Raw genomic sequence first — 18276 nt, 5'->3', positions numbered from 1 at the left:
AGTTAAGACTTTGGGGGATTGTTGGTAAGGCATGATTGGTTTTGAAATGTGAGGACATGAGATTTGGGAGGGGCCACGGGTGGAATGATACGGTTTGGCTCTGTCCCCACCCACATCTCACCATGAATTGTAATAATCCTCATGTGTCAAGGATGGGGCCAGGTGGAGATAATTAAATCATGGGGGCAGTTTCCCCCAACTATTCTCATGGTAGTGAATAAGTCTTACAAGATCTGGTGGTTTTATAAATGGGAGTTCCCTTGCACAAGTTCTCTTGCCTGTTGCCAGGTAAGACACGGATTTACTCCTCATTTGCCTTCTGCCATGATTGTCAGGCCTTCCCAGACATGTGGAACCGTGAGTCCATTAAACCCCTTCCTTCATAAATTACCCAGTCTCAGGTATGTCTTCATTAGTAGCATGAGAATGGACTAATACAGTAGTAAAGCTTTCTGGTGGGCTCAACAAGTGTAAAAGTCAAATGGATAGCCTCACCCAATCCAGACATATCACTGCTGACATTTACCTATGAGCATTAACATGAGCCCAAAGTTTCCCTATATCCTCCTTTGGGACAAATAAGAAGCAGGTTAGACAGCTGTAGAAGAGAAAAAAGACATACAGCCAAATGTATAAAGCTTTGAAAATTGCTGTCTTAGTCCATTTGTGTTGCTATAAAGGAACACCTGAGGCTAGGTAATTTATAAAGAAAAGTTTATCTGGCTCACAATTCTGCAGGCTGTACAGGAAGCATGGCACCAGCATCTGTTTCTGGTGAGGCCTCAGGAAGCTTTCAATCATGGCAGAAGGTGAAGGGGGGCTGGTGTGTCACATGGCAAGAAAGGAAAAAGGGGGATGGAGGTGCCACACTCTTTTAAACAACCAGCTCTCCTGTGAACAAACAGAACAAGAACTCATTCATTCTGTAAGAAATGCACCAAGTCATTCTTGAGGTATCCACCTCATAACCCAGACACCTCCAACCAAGCCCTGCCTTCAGCATTGGGGACCAAATTTAAACATGAGATTTGGAGGGAACAAATATCCAAACTATATCATTCTATCCCTTCCCTCCCAAATCGAATGATCTTCTCACACTGCAAAAAAGAATCATCCCTTCCCAATAGTCCCCCAAAATTTTAACTCATTCCAAGCATGAGCTGAAAAGTCCAATCTGAGACTGAGCATGGTGGCTCACACCTGTAATTCCAGCACTTTGAGAAGCCAAGGTGGGCAGATCACTCGAGGTCACGAGTTCGAGACCAGCCTGGGCAACATCGTGAAATCTGTCTCTACTAAAAATATAAAAATTAGTGAGGCACGGTGGCACACACCTGTAATTCCAGCTACTTGAGAGGCCGAGGCAAGAGAATCACTTGAACCTGAGAGGCAGAGGCTTCAATGAGCTGAGATCGTGCCACTGCACTCCAGCCTGGGTGACCAAGTGAGACCCTTAACTCAAAAAAAAAAAAAAAAAAGTCCAAAAGGTCCAATCTGAGATTCAAGGAAAGTTCCTTCCATCTATAAGCCTGTAAGATCAAAAACAAGTTATGAGAATTAAAAACAAAAATCATGTAATCATCTGAACAAATGCAGAAAAAGCATTTGACAAAACCCAGCATCCCTTTATGATCAAGACCCTCAGCAAAATCGGCATGAAAGGGACATACCTCAAGGTAATAAAAGCCATCTATTATAAACCCACAGCCGACATTATACTGAAAGGGGAAAAGTTGAAATCATTCCCCCTGAGAACTGGAACAAGACAAAGATGCCTACTTTCACCATTTCTATTCAACATAGTACTGTAAGTCTAGCCAGAGGAATCAGACAAGAGAAATAAATAAAGGGCATCCAAATCGGTAAAGACAAAGTCAAACTGCCACTGTTCACCAATGATATGATCATATACTTAAAAAACCCTAAAGACTCATGCAAAAACCTCCTAGATCTGATCAATGAATTCAGTAAAGTTTCAGGATAGAAAATCAATATACACAAATCAGTACCACTGCTGTACACCAACAATGACCAAGCTGAGAATCAAATCAAGAACTCAACCCCCTTTACAACAGCCACAAAAAAAATAAAATAAAATACTTAGGAATATACCTACCAAGGAGATGAAAGATCTCTACAAGGAAAACTACAAAACACTGCTAAAAGAAATGGTAGATGATAAAAACAAATGGAAACATATCCCATGCTCATGGATTTGAAAAATCAATATTGTGAAAATAACCATACTGCCAAAAGCAATTTACAAATTCAATACAATTCCCATAGAAATACCATCATCATTCTTCACAGAACTAGAAAAAACAATCCTAAAATTCATATGGAACCAAAAAAGAGCCCACATAGCCAAAGCAAGACTAAGCAAAAAGAACAGATCTGGAGGTATCACATTACCTGATTTCAAACTATAGTATAAGGCTATAGTTACCAAAACAGCATGGTAGTGGTATAAAAATAGGCTCGTAGACCAGTGGAACGGAATAGAGAACCCAGAAATAAAGCCAAATACTTACAGTCAACTGATCTTCAACAAAGCAGACAAAAACATAAAGTGGGGAAAAGATACCCTATTCAACAAATGGTGCTGGGATAATTGGCAAGCCACAAGTAGGAGAATGAAACTGGATCCTTATCTCTCACTTTATGCAAAAATTAACTCAAGATTGATCAGGAACTTAAATCTGGCCAGGTGTGGTGTCTCACGCCTGTAATCCCAGCACTTTGGGAGGCCAAGGCGGGCAGATCACGAGGTCAGGAGATTGAGACCATCCTGGCTCTCACAGTGAAACCCTATCTCTACTAAAAAATCCAAAAAATTAGCTGGGCATGGTGGCAGGTGCCTGTAGTCCCAGTTACTACGGAGGCTGAGGCAGGAGAATGGCATGAATCTGGGAGGTGGAGCTTGCAGCGAGCCGAGATCGCGCCACTGCACTCCAGCCTGGGTGACAGAGCGAGACTCCATCTCAAGAAAAAAAAAAATAAATAACTTAAATCTAAGACCTGAAATCATAAAAATTCTAGAAAATACATTGAAAAACTCTTCTAGACATTGGCTTAAGCCAAGAACCCAAAAGCAAATGCAACAAATAGAAAGATAAATAGGCAGGACCTAATTAAACTAAAAAGCTTCTGCACAGCAAAAGAAATAGCAGAGTAAACAGACAGCCCCAAGGGAAAAAAAAAAAAATACTCCTATCAAAAAGTGGGCTAAGGATATGAATAGACAATTCTCAAAAGAAGATATGCAAATGGCCAACATGGGAAAAAATGTTCAACATCACTAATGATCAGGCAAATGCAAATCAAAACCACAATGCGATACCACCTTACTCCCACAAGAATGGCCATAATTAAAAAATCAAAAAATAACAGATGTTGGTGTGGATGTGGTGAAAAGTGGAACTACTGTTTGATCCAGCAATCCCAGTCTTGGGTATCTACTTAGAGGAAAAGAAATCATTATATGAAAAAGACACTTGCACATGCATGTTTATAGCAGCACAATTCACAATTGCAAAAATATGGAACTAGCCTAAATGCCCATCAACCAACGAGTGGATAAAGAAAATGTGGTATATAGATACCATGGAATACCACTCAGCCATAAAAAGGAATGAAATTATGGCATTCACAGCAATCTGGACAGAGACCATAATTCTAAGTGAAGTAACTTAGGAATGGAAAAACAAACATCATATGTTCGTATGTTGTAAATGAGAGCTAAGCTATGAGGATGCAAAGGCATACATAAGAGTGACATAATGGACTCTGGGGACTTGGAGGAAGGGTTGGGGGGGTGGTGAAGGATAAAAGAATACACATTGGGTACAGTGTACACTGCTTGAGTGACAGTTGCACAAAAATCTCAGAAATCAACACTAAAGAACTTTTTCATCCAACCAACCAGCACCTGTTCCTCCAAAACTATTGAAATTAAAAAAAAACAAAAACAGGCTGAGCATGGTGGCTCACACCTGTAATCCCAGCACTGTGGGAGGCCAAGGTGGGTGGATCACGAGATCGGGAGTTCGAGACCAGCCTGATCACCATGATGAAACCCTGTCTCTACAAAAAACAAAAAACAAACAAACAAAAACAAGTAGTATCTGTTGATATTGTAAAGAGCAAATCAAACTACTGTTATAGCACATCTGGTTTTCTAATGAGAAAATGCTTATAAAGTATGCCTAGAGGGGAAAATCCTGCTCACTTAAATAGGATAAATTATATCTTCCAGAGGCCCTAGTAAGAGTGAGTGAAGAACAATGAGTCGGGGACCCAAAGAAGATACTAAGTTATAATTACCATGTCCATATTAACAACATACAAGAAAACTTATAATTTAGATGACTAATAAGGCCTTTCATTCTCTCCTACCACTTTCAGGTTTCTCTTACTGTTTCTGGGGTGATAGTGTTGAAAATAATGATTCTTAGGCACTTTTACAGAATAGCAATATTTAGTAACCATGATTTGGTATAAAAGGATATCAGGTTAATTTATATACAATTTTGCAAGAAAAGTGTGGTAACTTACTGATCTTTTTCTGAAGCATACACCAGCCACAAGAAATGCTAACAATTCTGTATAGTATAGCAGTTCGCCTCTCAGTTGTGTCTTACGCACTGCCATGTTTATACATGGGATCCTAACCTTTTAGACTGAAATACATTTAAAAAGTTATAATCTTCAGGTCTCAGAAACAACATATTTAGTTCACATATTTTCTTTCCATTAAGAAAAGGCTTAGCATTTGAGTAAGAACATGACACATTCTGCTTTCTTAATATCATATTGTCTTTAGCATATAACCACCTTTAGATTAAAAACCTGGAGGAAAATGGTTATTTGCCAAAAAGTAATTTTCTTCCCTCAACATTTAGGTAAAAACACAAGGGACAAAGTGAAATGCAGCCTGGAAGAATACTTATAGAAAGACAGAATTGTATAGAAAGGTATAGAAAGACAGGTATAGAAAGACAGAATTGCCTGACATAAAAATTATTTTAGAATATAAAACATAATTTTAGAAAATGATAAATATGATGGGGTATAATCATTATTCATAATTCTGGAAAAGAAATAAAAATACATTCACTATATTTAACCAAAAGCATAAACATTCTTTTAAAAAGTAGTACTTGTTATTCATTATGTGCCTTTTTAAACTAATTCAATTATCTTTACTGTATATGATTTTCTCTATATAGATTTCTATTCTGTATGTTATGTTCTATTTTTTACTTACAAGCAAATCATTTTTTAAACTTACATGTGTTACCTCTCTTGAAGTGTTATCAATAAATAATAAATAACATTGAGAATATTACCTTGAAAAATCAAAAAAATAAAGAAAACAAGTTATATTCTTCCAAGATACGATGATGAAATAAAGACTGATAAACATTTCCATTTCAAAATGGAGCAATAGGCCAAAAATAAGGGGCAACAGGCCCCACACAAATCTGTAACCCAGTAGGGCAGACATTAAATCTTAAAGCTCCAAAATAATCTCCCTTGACTCCATGTCCCACATCCAGGCCACACTGGTGCGAGGGGTGTGCTCCCAAGGTCTTGGGCAGCCAGACCCCTATGACTCTGCTGGGTGCAGCTCACATGGCTGCCCTCATGGGTTGGAGTCGAATGCCTGCGGCTTTTCAAGGCTGAAGGTATAAGCTGGCTCTTCCATTCTGGGATCTGGAAGGCAGTGGCCTGTTCCTACAGCTCTACTAGGCAGTGCCTCGGTGAGGACTCTCCATGGGGGGCTTCAATCCCATATTTCACCTCAGCACTGCCCTATCGAGTCTTTCTACAGGGCCTCCACTCCTGCAGCAGGCTTTTTCCTGGGCACCCAGTCTTTCCACTATATCCTCTGCAATCTAGAGGAAAGTTGCCAAGGCTCCACCACTCTCGCCTTCTGCCCGCCTGCAGAACTAACACCATGTGGAAGCCTACAAGGCTTATGATGGCTTGTGCCCTCCACAGCAGTTGCCCAAGCAGTATCTGGGGCCCTCTGAGCTGAGGCTGGAGCCAAAGCAGCTAGGATTCGGGGAAGAGTGTCCTGACTCTGTACAGGGTAATGGGGGCCCCAGGCTTGGTTCCCAAAATCATTCTTTCCTGCTAGACCTCTGGGCTTGTGAAGGGAGAGGCTGCCTTGAAGAATTACCTTCAATAATTTATAATATAACCAGGAATCAAATTTCTTATTACCTTTCTTCATGGGTTTTCTGGCCTCTAAAATGGAAAAAAAGATTTAATTCTGTTCCTAGAGATATGTATCCAGCAAGATCCGTAACAAGTCAGATATCAAGCAGAGTTAACCATACAGTAGAAAAATGTGCCCATACGTGCTGTCATTGGGTGCCAACATCAACCTCTAATGTGAAATTTAAGTAATAGAAAGAGGAAAAGTATTTTTTTAATGTAGCAAAACGTGAAAAAGTTTTATTGACTGGCAGAGGTAAAATTAAAGTAATAGATTTACCAGAAGGTAGGAATACTAGTTGAGGGTGTTGTTTCCCCCACCCTCCTACAAAATGCTGCTTCCACGGTTTCTCCAGAATTTGCAGTTACTTTCTGACTCCACATATTCACTACTGCCTGATTTCAGAGGAGGGTCCAAATCTCTTTATTTTCCAAATTGATCACTTTGAACCCTAACATTTTTAGGCCCCAGACCTTAACAACAAGCCTCAGTCCTCTTTACTAGCTCAATCATTTCTGCCTGCCATCTTTCCTTCTCAGAAAAAGCTCACTTTATGGGCTGATACCTGGAACCCTAGTGGTCATCAGAAAATAGGGTTTAATACTTGGCAGTCACATGCATGCTTGATATTTCCCAATCTCAATGCCTAGGATGACATATCCCCTCTGTCTTGTAACCAGAAAAATGTCATTTGTCCTCAGACTAAAGAGATCATGGAGAACTGTTTCAGCAATAGATATGGAGCAAGGAAGCATTAATCTTTCCTATGCCTTCATGGAACAGCAACTGAGGTTATAAATAATACTCTCGTTTTCAGTCTTTCGATGGCTTTCTATCACAAACTATTTTGTGGACTTAGGGAAAAATCAAAACATATTTCTTGTCTACAGGACTGCAAAAGCTCATTTACATGATGTGGCCCTAACTAAGTCTCCATTATTATTTCCCACCTCTCTCTCCCTCCCCAACTACACTCCAGCCATGGTGTCTTACTGCTGTTCTTCAAACATAACAAGCACTTTCCCATCACAGGGCTTTTGCACTTGCTGTTCCCCCACTCCTCCTAAAGATCTTCACACAGATGTTTGATGGTTAACTCTCTTACATTATTCAGTTTTTCATCCAAATGTCATTTCCCTGGAAACAACTTTGCTGACCACCCTAAGGCAACAACCCAACATCAGTATCTGCATACTCTGTGTTGTTTGACTTCACAGCAGTAATGACTTTCTGGATTTTTATATGTGTTTGTTTATGCATATGTGTTAGCATATAAACTCCATGAAGGCTGAGGTTTTGTCAGTTCTCTTTATTGTTGTGTCTGTGGTACCTAGAATGGTACCTGATACAGAAAGGTTCTGTATAAATGTATGTTAAATGAAGGATTTGATCAAGGAGTATCATCAAATTTCCTGTTGCCTGAGGTCAGCCAGTAGCTGACTTCTCTGTTGCCCCTTGCTTTCAAGCAGCTGGTTGAGTAACTGTATTATACGCATTGGGTGGCCACCTGCCATTCTGAGAACTAATTTTCTAGTTCTAAAGAAACTATAAAATTGATCTGAAAAAACTACTAGAGCCAACAGTAATTCAGGAATTCATCCCACCATCTGAGCACTAATTTCTTGACTTTCCTCTGAAGATAGGTGCTAGACCTTTGGCAAACAATGGCAGCAAATGACAGGAAGAATCGAGTTAAGACCTATCTTGCCTCAGCATTGCTATATTCCTATGGTCACAAGTGTTTCATAGTCTAATCACATCCTCTTAAGTGGCATATGCTTAGGATTGTTATTTTTCTTTAGCATACACATAAACAGGGGCCAAAATTGAACTCAACTGCTGTGTATTGGCTACATAAAATATTGCAGTAAGAATCTGGACTTTGGGGTTTGAATGGACAAATCTATACTACAATTTTCCTCTGATATTTTACAAATAAACTTTTCCATCAAGGAGTCTACACACACTGGTTCTACATTTTCTTTACCATCAGATCCTGTTTTGAACACTACCATGCCACTGAAGAAAACTGTTCTCTCCAAGGTCAATCTTCATTGACCTTTATCAGTCATTAAATCCAATGCCTCCTTCCAAATTTCCCACAACAGCTTTCAAAACCTGTGACATTCTGGGTCTCCTCCCATAACTGACTCCCACTTTACAGGCAGTACAATGTAGAAGAAAATGCATGGACAATAAAGTCATACCATTCTGGATCAAGCAAATCTGTTCTAGTTTTGAATTCTCACTCAACCACCTATTGGCTACATAACTTTAAACTAGTGGGTTCCCAAACCTCTAAGCTTTACTTTCCTAACCTATATAATGGAAGTAATCATATCCACCAAATGTTGTGGTTATGAAAACTAAATAATATTGTCTTTGGCACACGGTAGACATTAAATGAATGTAAGTTTTCATTTTTCTTTTATATCCTCTATCACTTCCTTGACTATTTTGTCTTCTTTCAACAAAGTCTCTCTTGTTATTTTCATTTATTACATTAACTATCAGTTTTTGAAGAGCTCATGTAAATATTCAGCTCCACACTTCTCATTAAAAATTTCTTAATTACTTACAAAATTTTTAAGTCACTGATATGTGACTTACCTAATGTAATTACCCTAATGTAATGCCCCACGGGGTGGGACAGGAAGGTGGGTGTATGGGTGGAGGCAGGATGGTACCCACGTGGAGGTGTCGGCCATGTCGAAGATGGTCCCTGGTGGCAGGGTGGAGGGGATGAGCATGTTGTTGATGGTGATAGTGATGCGGAGGCAGGAGGGCAGGGGCCCCACCTGGAACAGGCTGCTGATGTCGGTGTCAAAGGGGAGGTAGACCCCTCATGCTCTAGCGCGTCGACCCCATTCACCCACATGATGGCATAGGAGTGGGCACTGCCAGTTCTCAGCACCACTCTTGTGTGCAGGTCCTGGGTCCATTGCTCCGGGAGGGTCACCTCCCGTTCGTACCACATCTGGCCTAGAAAATGCCTCAGCCGCCAGTCCTGGCCAACGTCGTTGAAGCTGGAGGGAACCGGTATGTCCAGGGTGGGGCCCGACTCTCGCAGCAGACGCCGATACCACTGCTCCTAGAAGCCACGGCACCATTTGTCGAAGAAGTCGGCGCGGAAGCTCCAGAGGCCGTCCAGCTTCTTCCACTCCCGCGACGGCCTCTCTCTCGGGTACAGCATTCCGCCCTGCAGCGCCAGCGCGCAGCCCCACAACAGCGGCCCAAGCGCCTACCAGGCGTCCGCCGCCCCCCGGACCATGCTTTCCGCTCCTCTGCTAGGCCGCCGTCTGAGGGGCTAAGAGCAGCGTGGGAGGAGCCCTGCGGACTGGTCGCGCGCGACGTGACGCGCCGGTAGCGCAGAGGGAAAGTATTTTTTAAAAACAAAGAGATTTGAACTGAGGAACAATTACAAATACCTAAAGGGATGATTTGTCCCCCTGTGTTTAAAAGTCTTGATGCTAGACAATCAAGGATGTTTCCAACATGTACCTAGAAGACTCTGACCTAGCACCACTGTTCAGGTGTTAAACCGGGCCCAGTCCTACGTGACTGCCTGCGCCTCTCTGTATTCTAGTCTTTCACTCCCACCTGCAGCTAGTAGCTGGCAGCGTTTGACCTGCAGTGAGCAGCTCACCGTTGTTCCTAACACTGCCATCCTGCGGATGGGGTCTGCAGCCGCCAATCAGAGCGTCAAGGTGAGCCTGGGGAGACCTCTACAGGTGCCTGTGGTCACTGTAACTACCTAAACTATTCATTCTCTTATCAAGCACCCAGTCCCAGTACTGTCCAGGTACAATAAGGAGCCCAGTGATAATTTTTTTTAAAAGATTAGTTCCTGTTATGAAGAAACTAAACTCAGCGTACTCTTGAAGGAGCTCCCTTTAACTTATGACTATTAAGGGTGAGAAGAAAGCACTGTGGCATCTGCAGCACTTAGATTGGTAGGAGTATTCTGCAAGATCTGTGCCATTAATTTTATCAAGTTGGCTACCAGGGAGAGTTGGCTGGGGAGGAGGGGGAGCGCAAAAAACAGGGGGCTGGGGGAAAGCCAGTACCCAGAGAAAAGACCTTCCTACAACTGGAAAGCATACTAAGAAAGCAAACCTATCCATCTACGGGGATTAAAGGGAATACAAAATGAAAAAAAAAAAAAAAAAAGTTACTCCTTGCAAAGCTAGGATGACTAGATAGCCCCTTGCCACCTCCTAGAAAGGAGTCTGAAAGTCAGTTAATCACCAGCCTGTTTGTGAGGAAGAGCCAGTAAGAACTCCGCCTTTGCACAGCAAATCTGTATCATCTGTATTTTTTCCCTCCACTCAGGATCCCTACACCCAGCCAGCATGGGCATCAAGGAAAGCAGGCTGCTGGTAAACTTCAGGGCAGAGATCCACTTCTGAAGGCAGCTAGTAATGTCTCACCCAGCTAAGCCTTGCTACTAGGCAACAGCACTGCCTCACTCAAGAAATTATCAATCTGCATCAGGCCAGATGCAGTGGCTCACACCTGTAATCTCAACATTTGGGAGGCGGAGGCAGGCAGATCATTTGAGGCCAGGAGTTCGAGACCAGCCTGGCCAACATGGTGAAACCCTGTCTCTACTAAAAATACAGTAATTAGCCAGGTGTGGTGGTGCATGCCTGTAGTCCCAGCTATCCGGAAGGCTGAGCCAGGAGAATTGCTTGAACCTGGGTGGCGGAGGTTGCAGTGAGCCTAGATCGCACCACTGCACTCCAACCCGGGTGACAGAGCAAGACTCTTTCTAAAAAGTCACTAGTCTGCATGAGGCACAGAAGCTTTGACAAAAATTTAAAGAGCCATGGAGAAATACTGATGGTCTACAGAAGCAGTGCTTAGTCCTTGCTAGAATTCTCCAGAGTTTTGAAACATGGGAATAAGTAGAACTGCCAGTGTGTCTGATGAGTAACTGTGGTGTTTATTGCAACTGAGCTCTAGAAAGAGGCTACTGTTGTCTATGATCTACCCTTTCCCCAACCACCCAGGCATCTCTTTGTCCACTCCAGTGATGTCTGCAGACCACCCTAAGGTCACCTCAAGAGGGGTGACACCTTCCATTGGCCAGCATAATAGCCCTGGAGTTTCATCTCAGATTTCACAGTGAATTCGGCTTTCAGGGCAGGCTTTAGTTTGGGATGAAAAAGTGTTTCCATTAAGTATTGTATTTGAATCCTGGGTTCTTCAGTGATTGAGGAAGACTAATAAAGAAAAGTTTACCAATAATCACATGAACTAAATTACGACTTCAAAAGTTTAATGAAATAATCTCTACTTATCTCTATTTCTTTTCCCAATTTATTCATAATCTATATACATAAAAACTCCTTTGGGTTGTCTACAATATCAAAAACAAGAATTTCTATAGTAAGCAAACTATATGCATATTCTTTGTATTAATAAAATATTTTTGTCAATGTAGTGTTTACATTGTTTATATTACAAAGTTTCCAACATTAACTAAATTCTGATAAAACTTCCTTCTTGTACTGGAGATACATGATATGCAACATTAAATATTGGTGTCCTAGAGATAAGAGCCACACACCTTGTATGCTGTAGAATTAGAGGAAAGCACCTAGATCCTCAATCTTCTCATAGCCTCATTACCCCCCAAAAAATCTTGTCATTAGAGCTAGGGAATCTCTCAGGACACAAGGGAATCTCAGTGATAACAAAGAATGAAGACCCATGTTGCCAGTCTTGAGTATCTCAGGTGAGGTGCCAGTCCACTTCTGAAACAATGCTTTGCCTCTTATGCCTATGGAGAAACTATTCCACTTCTTTATTTTTTTCATTAAAAATCATATCATTTCAGTCTTTTTCTTCTTTCTTCAATTTTGGTTCTTGTAGCATAGTCTTTTCTGGTAAATACTGTAAAGTTAATGCTGCAAAAGCCTATTTAATCATTCTAATAAAAACCTTAACAGATCCAAAACGATTCTGGGATGTACACAGGAAGTTAATTCTGCAGCACTGCTCCACACCAAGAATATATTTTGCCCATTATCTGTCATCTGAGGGATGCCATCACCTTTGATCTAGACATCAGATTCCAACAGGCAAAGATATATTTTGGTAACAGCTATGTACATATACAAAATATGTATATAGTTTAGTAACAGCTACTGTTAATACAGCATTCCATTCATTTGGATTTATGAGTTCATCAATCCACCTTGTGTCATTCATCTACTGTTTAAACTACCCTCCTTAGTACCTATTTTTTTTAGCAATGTTCTACTCCAAAACAACTGGTTTGAAATATAGTAGCACATCCTTTCAAAAAGATTTGTTTTTTAGATTCAAGATTTCAGAATTTTTCTGAAAAACCACAGAGGTGTTTTATAATGCTTTTTAAAATCAAGATTAAGAAAGGTACTAAGCCAAAGATCATTTATATAATCATTTATATAATTAAATCCAGACTAGTTCAAACAATCGGCATATATTAAATACTCAAAGGGCAGACTGAGCAATCCTTATCTGAAATGCTTGGAACGAGAAGTGTTTTTAGCATTTTCCAGACTTTAGAATACTTGCATTATACTTATCAGTTCTGCATCCCTAATCCAAAAATCAGAAATGCCCCAATGAGCATTCAAATTTTGGAGCATTTCTGATTTTAGATTTTTTGATTAGGGATGCTCAACCTGTACTCTATGCTTAAGATTTGCTTCTTTCAACTTTATGAAAAACTTAAAATGTAGGCCAGGTGTGGGGTAGGCTCACACCTGTGATCCCAGCCCTTTTGAGAGGTCGAGGCAAGAGGATCGCCTGAAGTCGGCGTTTGAGACCTGACTGGGCAACATAGCAAGGCCCTATCTCTACAAAAACTAAAAAAACTTAGCTGGGCATGGTGGTGCACATCTGTAGTCCTAGCTACTTGGGAAACTGAGGTGGGAGATCACCTGAGCCCTGAAGTTTGAGGTTGCAGTGAGCTGTGATCACATCACTGCACTCTAGCCTGGGTGACAGAGCAAGACCCTGTCTCTTAAAAAGTAGTAATAATTGCACTTTATAATAGCCTCCAGCACTTTGTCAGATGTACAATTAAGCAATCTTTCATGCTTTGTTAAAAAAAAAAAGACATTTATTCAGTATCATGACAAGAATATTAAAACATTTAGCAATCAACAGCATGGGTACAAAACAAAAAAATCTACATTGAAACTCTGTGTTGGAATGCTTTACTTTCCACAGAACAGAAACTAACCTATTATACAATTAGTCACAAATACAGTCATCAAGTTCTGTGATCGTGGTGGCTTTGGTGGCAGCCATGGTGGTGGTGGTGGATATGGTGGCAGTGGGGATTGCTATAATAGATTTGGTAATGATGGAAGCAATTTTGGAGGTGATAGAAGCTACAATGATTTTGGCAATGACAACAATCAGTCTTCAAATTTTGGACCCATGAAGGGAGGAAACTCTGGAGGCAGAAGCTCTGGCCCCTATGGTGGTAGAGGCCAATACTTTGCCAAACCACGATACCAAGGTGGCTATGGCAGTTCCAGTAGCAGTAGTAGCTGTGGCACTGACAGAAGATTTTAATTACTGCCAGGAAACAAAAGCTTAGCAGGAAAGGAAAGCCAGAGAAGTGACAGGGAACCGACAGGTTAAAACAGATTTGTGAACTCAGCCAAACACAGTGGTGGCAGGGCCTAGCTGGTTCATGCTTTTTTTCAAGTGAGTTTCCCTTCACACAGTTTCCATTTGAGTCCCTAAGCTCTCAGGGCTAGCACTATACTTGATTCATTTTGCATTTCCACTGTGTATCTCCCTCCCAGTTTCTCTTCCTCTTGAAAACATCACTTTTGTGACCTCCGTAAGTTTTCTTCAGCCTTACATTTTTTCAATTTCTTCCAAACTGGGGTCTTAACTCTTACAAATTCTTCTTCCTTTCATGAGAAAAGTAACCATTCCTCATGCATGTATTAGACCTTTAACTGTTAAGAATCTAACATAGTATTTAAAAAGTTAATTTTGAGGGAGCACTAAATAAATTCAGATTACTTTACAATTTGCCATAAATACTGCGTTTTGCTTGACATTAACAGCAGCAATTCCACATTTCAAGAAATTAAGCAGTATTAGTAATACTGCAGGTACCAGAATTTTTTTTTTAAATCTTCAATTACATGAGGGCAGATGAAAACAACTACTAATAGAAATTTAAGGGAAATGTGTCCTAAAGGAAAAAGTGAATAAAAATTGAGAAAAAAATTAAAGAAATGGAAAGAAAAGACCACTTTATGGATTATAAAAGTTATATTTATTCACGATGCTACATTTATTGCATTCCCTTAGAAAAATGGAGAACTGTTTATGTACCCAATCTGCACATATAAAATTTTATACAAATTATGTGTAGCACATAAAGGCCTCTGGTACAGCTAAAATCCTGACACTATAATTTGGGTATTCCCACTTTAGGGTCTCCAGTTTATCAAGTCTATCCATAGAAAACAGAAACTGGAATTATAGTCAGTCTTGCTAACACTTAGAAATTACTTTAAAATACAATAAAATTTTCATTTACCCTAAAACTCAAAATGGGAGGGGATATATTTTGTTACCAATTTCAATGTAACAGTATGACAAATTCACATCTCATTTTGGCTGGGCTTTCAAAATTAAAAAAAATCACCTTAGTTCTGACATTATCTAAGTTGTGGCTGCTTCAGAAGGTCATATGACAAAATATTTACCAAATAATTAAAAATAATAATAATAATATTCCTTTTACAAAATGGTACAGTAATACCTTAAGGAACCAGAAAATACTAAATGTCTTTGGCTATACAACTAAAAGGCCATTCTTTCAAAAGAATAGGGCAAATTCATTTCAGAATCAACTAAAAAAAACAGAAAGCATAACAGAAATATGCATAGAATTAAGTATACTTTGTCTTGCCTTCTTTTCCCATTCTACCCACATAAGCAAGGAGAATGCAATTTATATCATCTTTCCAGATGAGACTCAATAGCACTACAAAGAAAATACCCAAATTTCTGCAAAGGCAAAGTGAATTAAAATAATTACACAACTAGGTGAAGACTGAAAGGGACAAATGTTATTTGCAATTTTCTTTTTAACTTGTTTTTAAGCCTTTGAAGTGTAGAAATCATAGCTAATAAACAAAAAGTCACAATCTTCACAAATGGAACTACAATAGAAAAATAAATCAAATGAAACACTCAGTAATAAATGAAGCCTATTTTATTACTTCAAGTGTTAATGATAAAAAAATTTCAGCACAGCTGTTGCATTTAAAAAAGTGAAACTACATACTATGTTTCTAGCTCAGTAAACAGATGAACCTGATGTCTTTAAATGACATAACAATTGAGCATTGTACAGTACATCTTATGAAGACCCGTAAATTAAAGAACTACTGGTTTAAAGTTAGTGATTATGAAACAAAAACATATTCATAATTTCAGCTTCTTTTTTCTTCCTCGACCATCAGGTGCTCCATCCATTTTACGTTTCTGTGTCTACAAACAGACAGAAGGATTACTTTTCACAAGACTAATATAAACATGAAATATAGTTGCAGACACATTATAACACTTTAGTAATAACAACTACTACAAAGTAATAGGTATGAGATTTTTCCCCCAGGCAATATAAATCTTTCAAAGCAAACTATAAAGCCTCCAAATAATCTTACCTACTTATTTTACTTACAGAATAAAAAATGTTAATGTTAATAATGACATCATAAAACTAATGCACAACAGTAGTAAATCAATATCAAATAAATGCAAGCTTCCCAAAAGAGTAGTCAGAAACACTTGAGTTTTTAAAAGGCAGTTACATAAGTACCAAATACTATCCAGAGATACTCATTTATTCATGACTTTATAAATTAATCATTTTTTATTAAATTAACTATTATTAAGTAACATTTTTTCCCTTAAACTGCTTGCCTTCACGTTGCTAAAACATCACTGAAATAATCAAAGCTTAGAGACGAACAGTAAAAGTCATAATACCACTGCTTTTCCAATGTTTCTTAAATTATTCTAAAAGTATAACTCGTATTCCCAATGAGATGTGTACACACTTGGCATTTACGAGACATACTTTCCTGATTTTCATGAAGCCCCATATTAAGGACTACCATATCATCAAGACGTATTTTTCCCACAACCCAGTCAAGCTAAATTTGTACTTTTTGAGTATTTCAAGGAAGTCCTAGCTATAGCAATCAGATGAGAGAAAGAAATAACGGACATCTAAATTGGAAACAAAGAAGTCAAATTGCCCTATTTGTAAATGACATAATCTTACATTTGGAAAAACCTAAAGACTCCATCAAAAAACTATTAGAACTCATAAACAAATTCAGTGACACTGCAGGATACAAAATCAACATACGACAAACAGTAGCATTTCTATGCCAACAGTGAAGAATGTGAAAAATAAAAAGTAATCCCATTTACAGTAATTACACGTGAAATAAAATACCCAGGAATTAATCAAAGAAGCGAAAGATCTCTGCAATAAACTATAAAACACTGATGTAAGAAATTGAAGACAAAAAAAAATAGATATTCCATGTTCATGGATTAGAAAACTCAATATTGTTAAAATGTCCATACTACCCAAAGCAATCCAGATTCAATGCAATCCTTATCAAAATACGCATGACATTCTTCACTGAAATAGAAAAAAAAAATACTAAAATTTATATGTACCCACAGAACACCCAGAAATAGCCAAAGTCACCCTAAGCAAAAAGAATAAAACTGGAAGAATCACATTACCTAACTTATAGTACAAAGCTATGGTAACCAAAACAGCATGGTGCTGGTATAGAAACAGATACATAGATAAGTGCAACAGTGGAAAAGAACAGAGAACCCAGAGATAAGTCCATATATCTACAGGGAACTCATTTTTGACAAAAGTACCAAGAACATACACTGGAGAAAGGACAGTCTCTTCAATAAATGGTAATGGGAAAATTGGATATCCATACACAGAAGAATGAAACTTGACCCCTATCCCTAACCATATACAAAAATCAAATCAAAATGTATTAAAGACTTAACTCTAAGTCCTCAAACTGTGAAACTACAAGAAAATACTGGGAAAACTCTCCAGAACACTGGACTGTGCAAAGATTTCTTGAACAATACCCCACAGGCAACCAAAGCAAAAATGGACAAATGGGATCACATTAAGTTAAAAAGCTTCTACACAGCAAAGGAAACAACAAAGTGAAGAGACATCCCACATAATGGGAGAAAATATCTGCAAACTACCCATTTGTCAAAGGATTAATAACCAGAATATGTAAGAGCTCAAACAACTCTACTGAAAAAAATCCTAACAGTCCGATTTAAAAATGGGCTAAAGATCTGAACAGATGTTTCTCAAAGGAAGACACACAAATGGCAAACAAGCATATTAAAAGCTGTTCAATATCACTGATCATCAGAGAAATGCAAATCAAAACTACAATGAGATAACATCTCATCCCAGCTAAAATGGCTTTTATCCAAAAGTAAGGCAGTAACAAATGCTGACAAGAATGTGGAGACAAGGAAACCTTCATACACTTTTGGTGGGAACACAAATTAGTACAATCACTGTGGAAACAGTTTGAAGGTTCCTCAAAAAACTACAGATAAGAGTTACCCTACTCCTAGGTTTACACCCAAAAGAAAGTCAGTTTATCAAAGAGCTATGTGCACTCCCATGTTTACTGCAGCACTATTCACAGTAGCCATGATTTGGAGCAACCTAAGTGTCCATCAACAGATAAATGGATAAAGAAAACATGGTATGTACACACAATAGAATACTATTCAACCATAAGCAATGAGACCCTGTAATTTGCAACAACATGGAACTGGAGTTTATTAAGTGAAATAAGCCAGGCACAGAAAGACAAACTTGGCATGTTCTCACTTATTTGTGGGAGCTAAAAACTGCAATTAAACTCATGGAGACAGAGAGAAGGATGGATACCAGAGGCTGAGAAAGGTAGTGGGGGTGGGGGAAAGTGGGGCTG

The 18276-nt window shown here is 39.1% G+C and overlaps 1 protein-coding gene and 1 pseudogene across 1 annotated transcript in view; both read right to left on the bottom strand.

Moving 5' to 3' along the window:
* The window catches only part of LOC131383171 (beta-glucuronidase-like), an 88772-nt pseudogene extending 78882 nt beyond the window's left edge, over window positions 1-9890 (bottom strand).
* Window positions 9891-15452: 5562 nt separating this feature from the next.
* The window catches only part of SMARCA5 (SWI/SNF related, matrix associated, actin dependent regulator of chromatin, subfamily a, member 5), a 40957-nt gene continuing 38133 nt past the window's right edge, over window positions 15453-18276 (bottom strand). Inside the window, exon 24 of the mRNA XM_032147747.2 lies at window positions 15453-15748. Coding sequence (XP_032003638.1) covers window positions 15683-15748 — 66 coding nt within the window. The 3' untranslated portion in view covers window positions 15453-15682. The remainder of the gene's footprint in view (window positions 15749-18276) is intronic.

The sequence above is a fragment of the Hylobates moloch genome, unplaced genomic scaffold (genome assembly GCF_009828535.3).
Source record: "Hylobates moloch isolate HMO894 unplaced genomic scaffold, HMol_V3 SCAFFOLD_3, whole genome shotgun sequence".
Taxonomy (NCBI): Eukaryota; Metazoa; Chordata; class Mammalia; order Primates; family Hylobatidae; genus Hylobates; species Hylobates moloch.
This window is presented reverse-complemented; position numbering and strand designations above follow the sequence as displayed.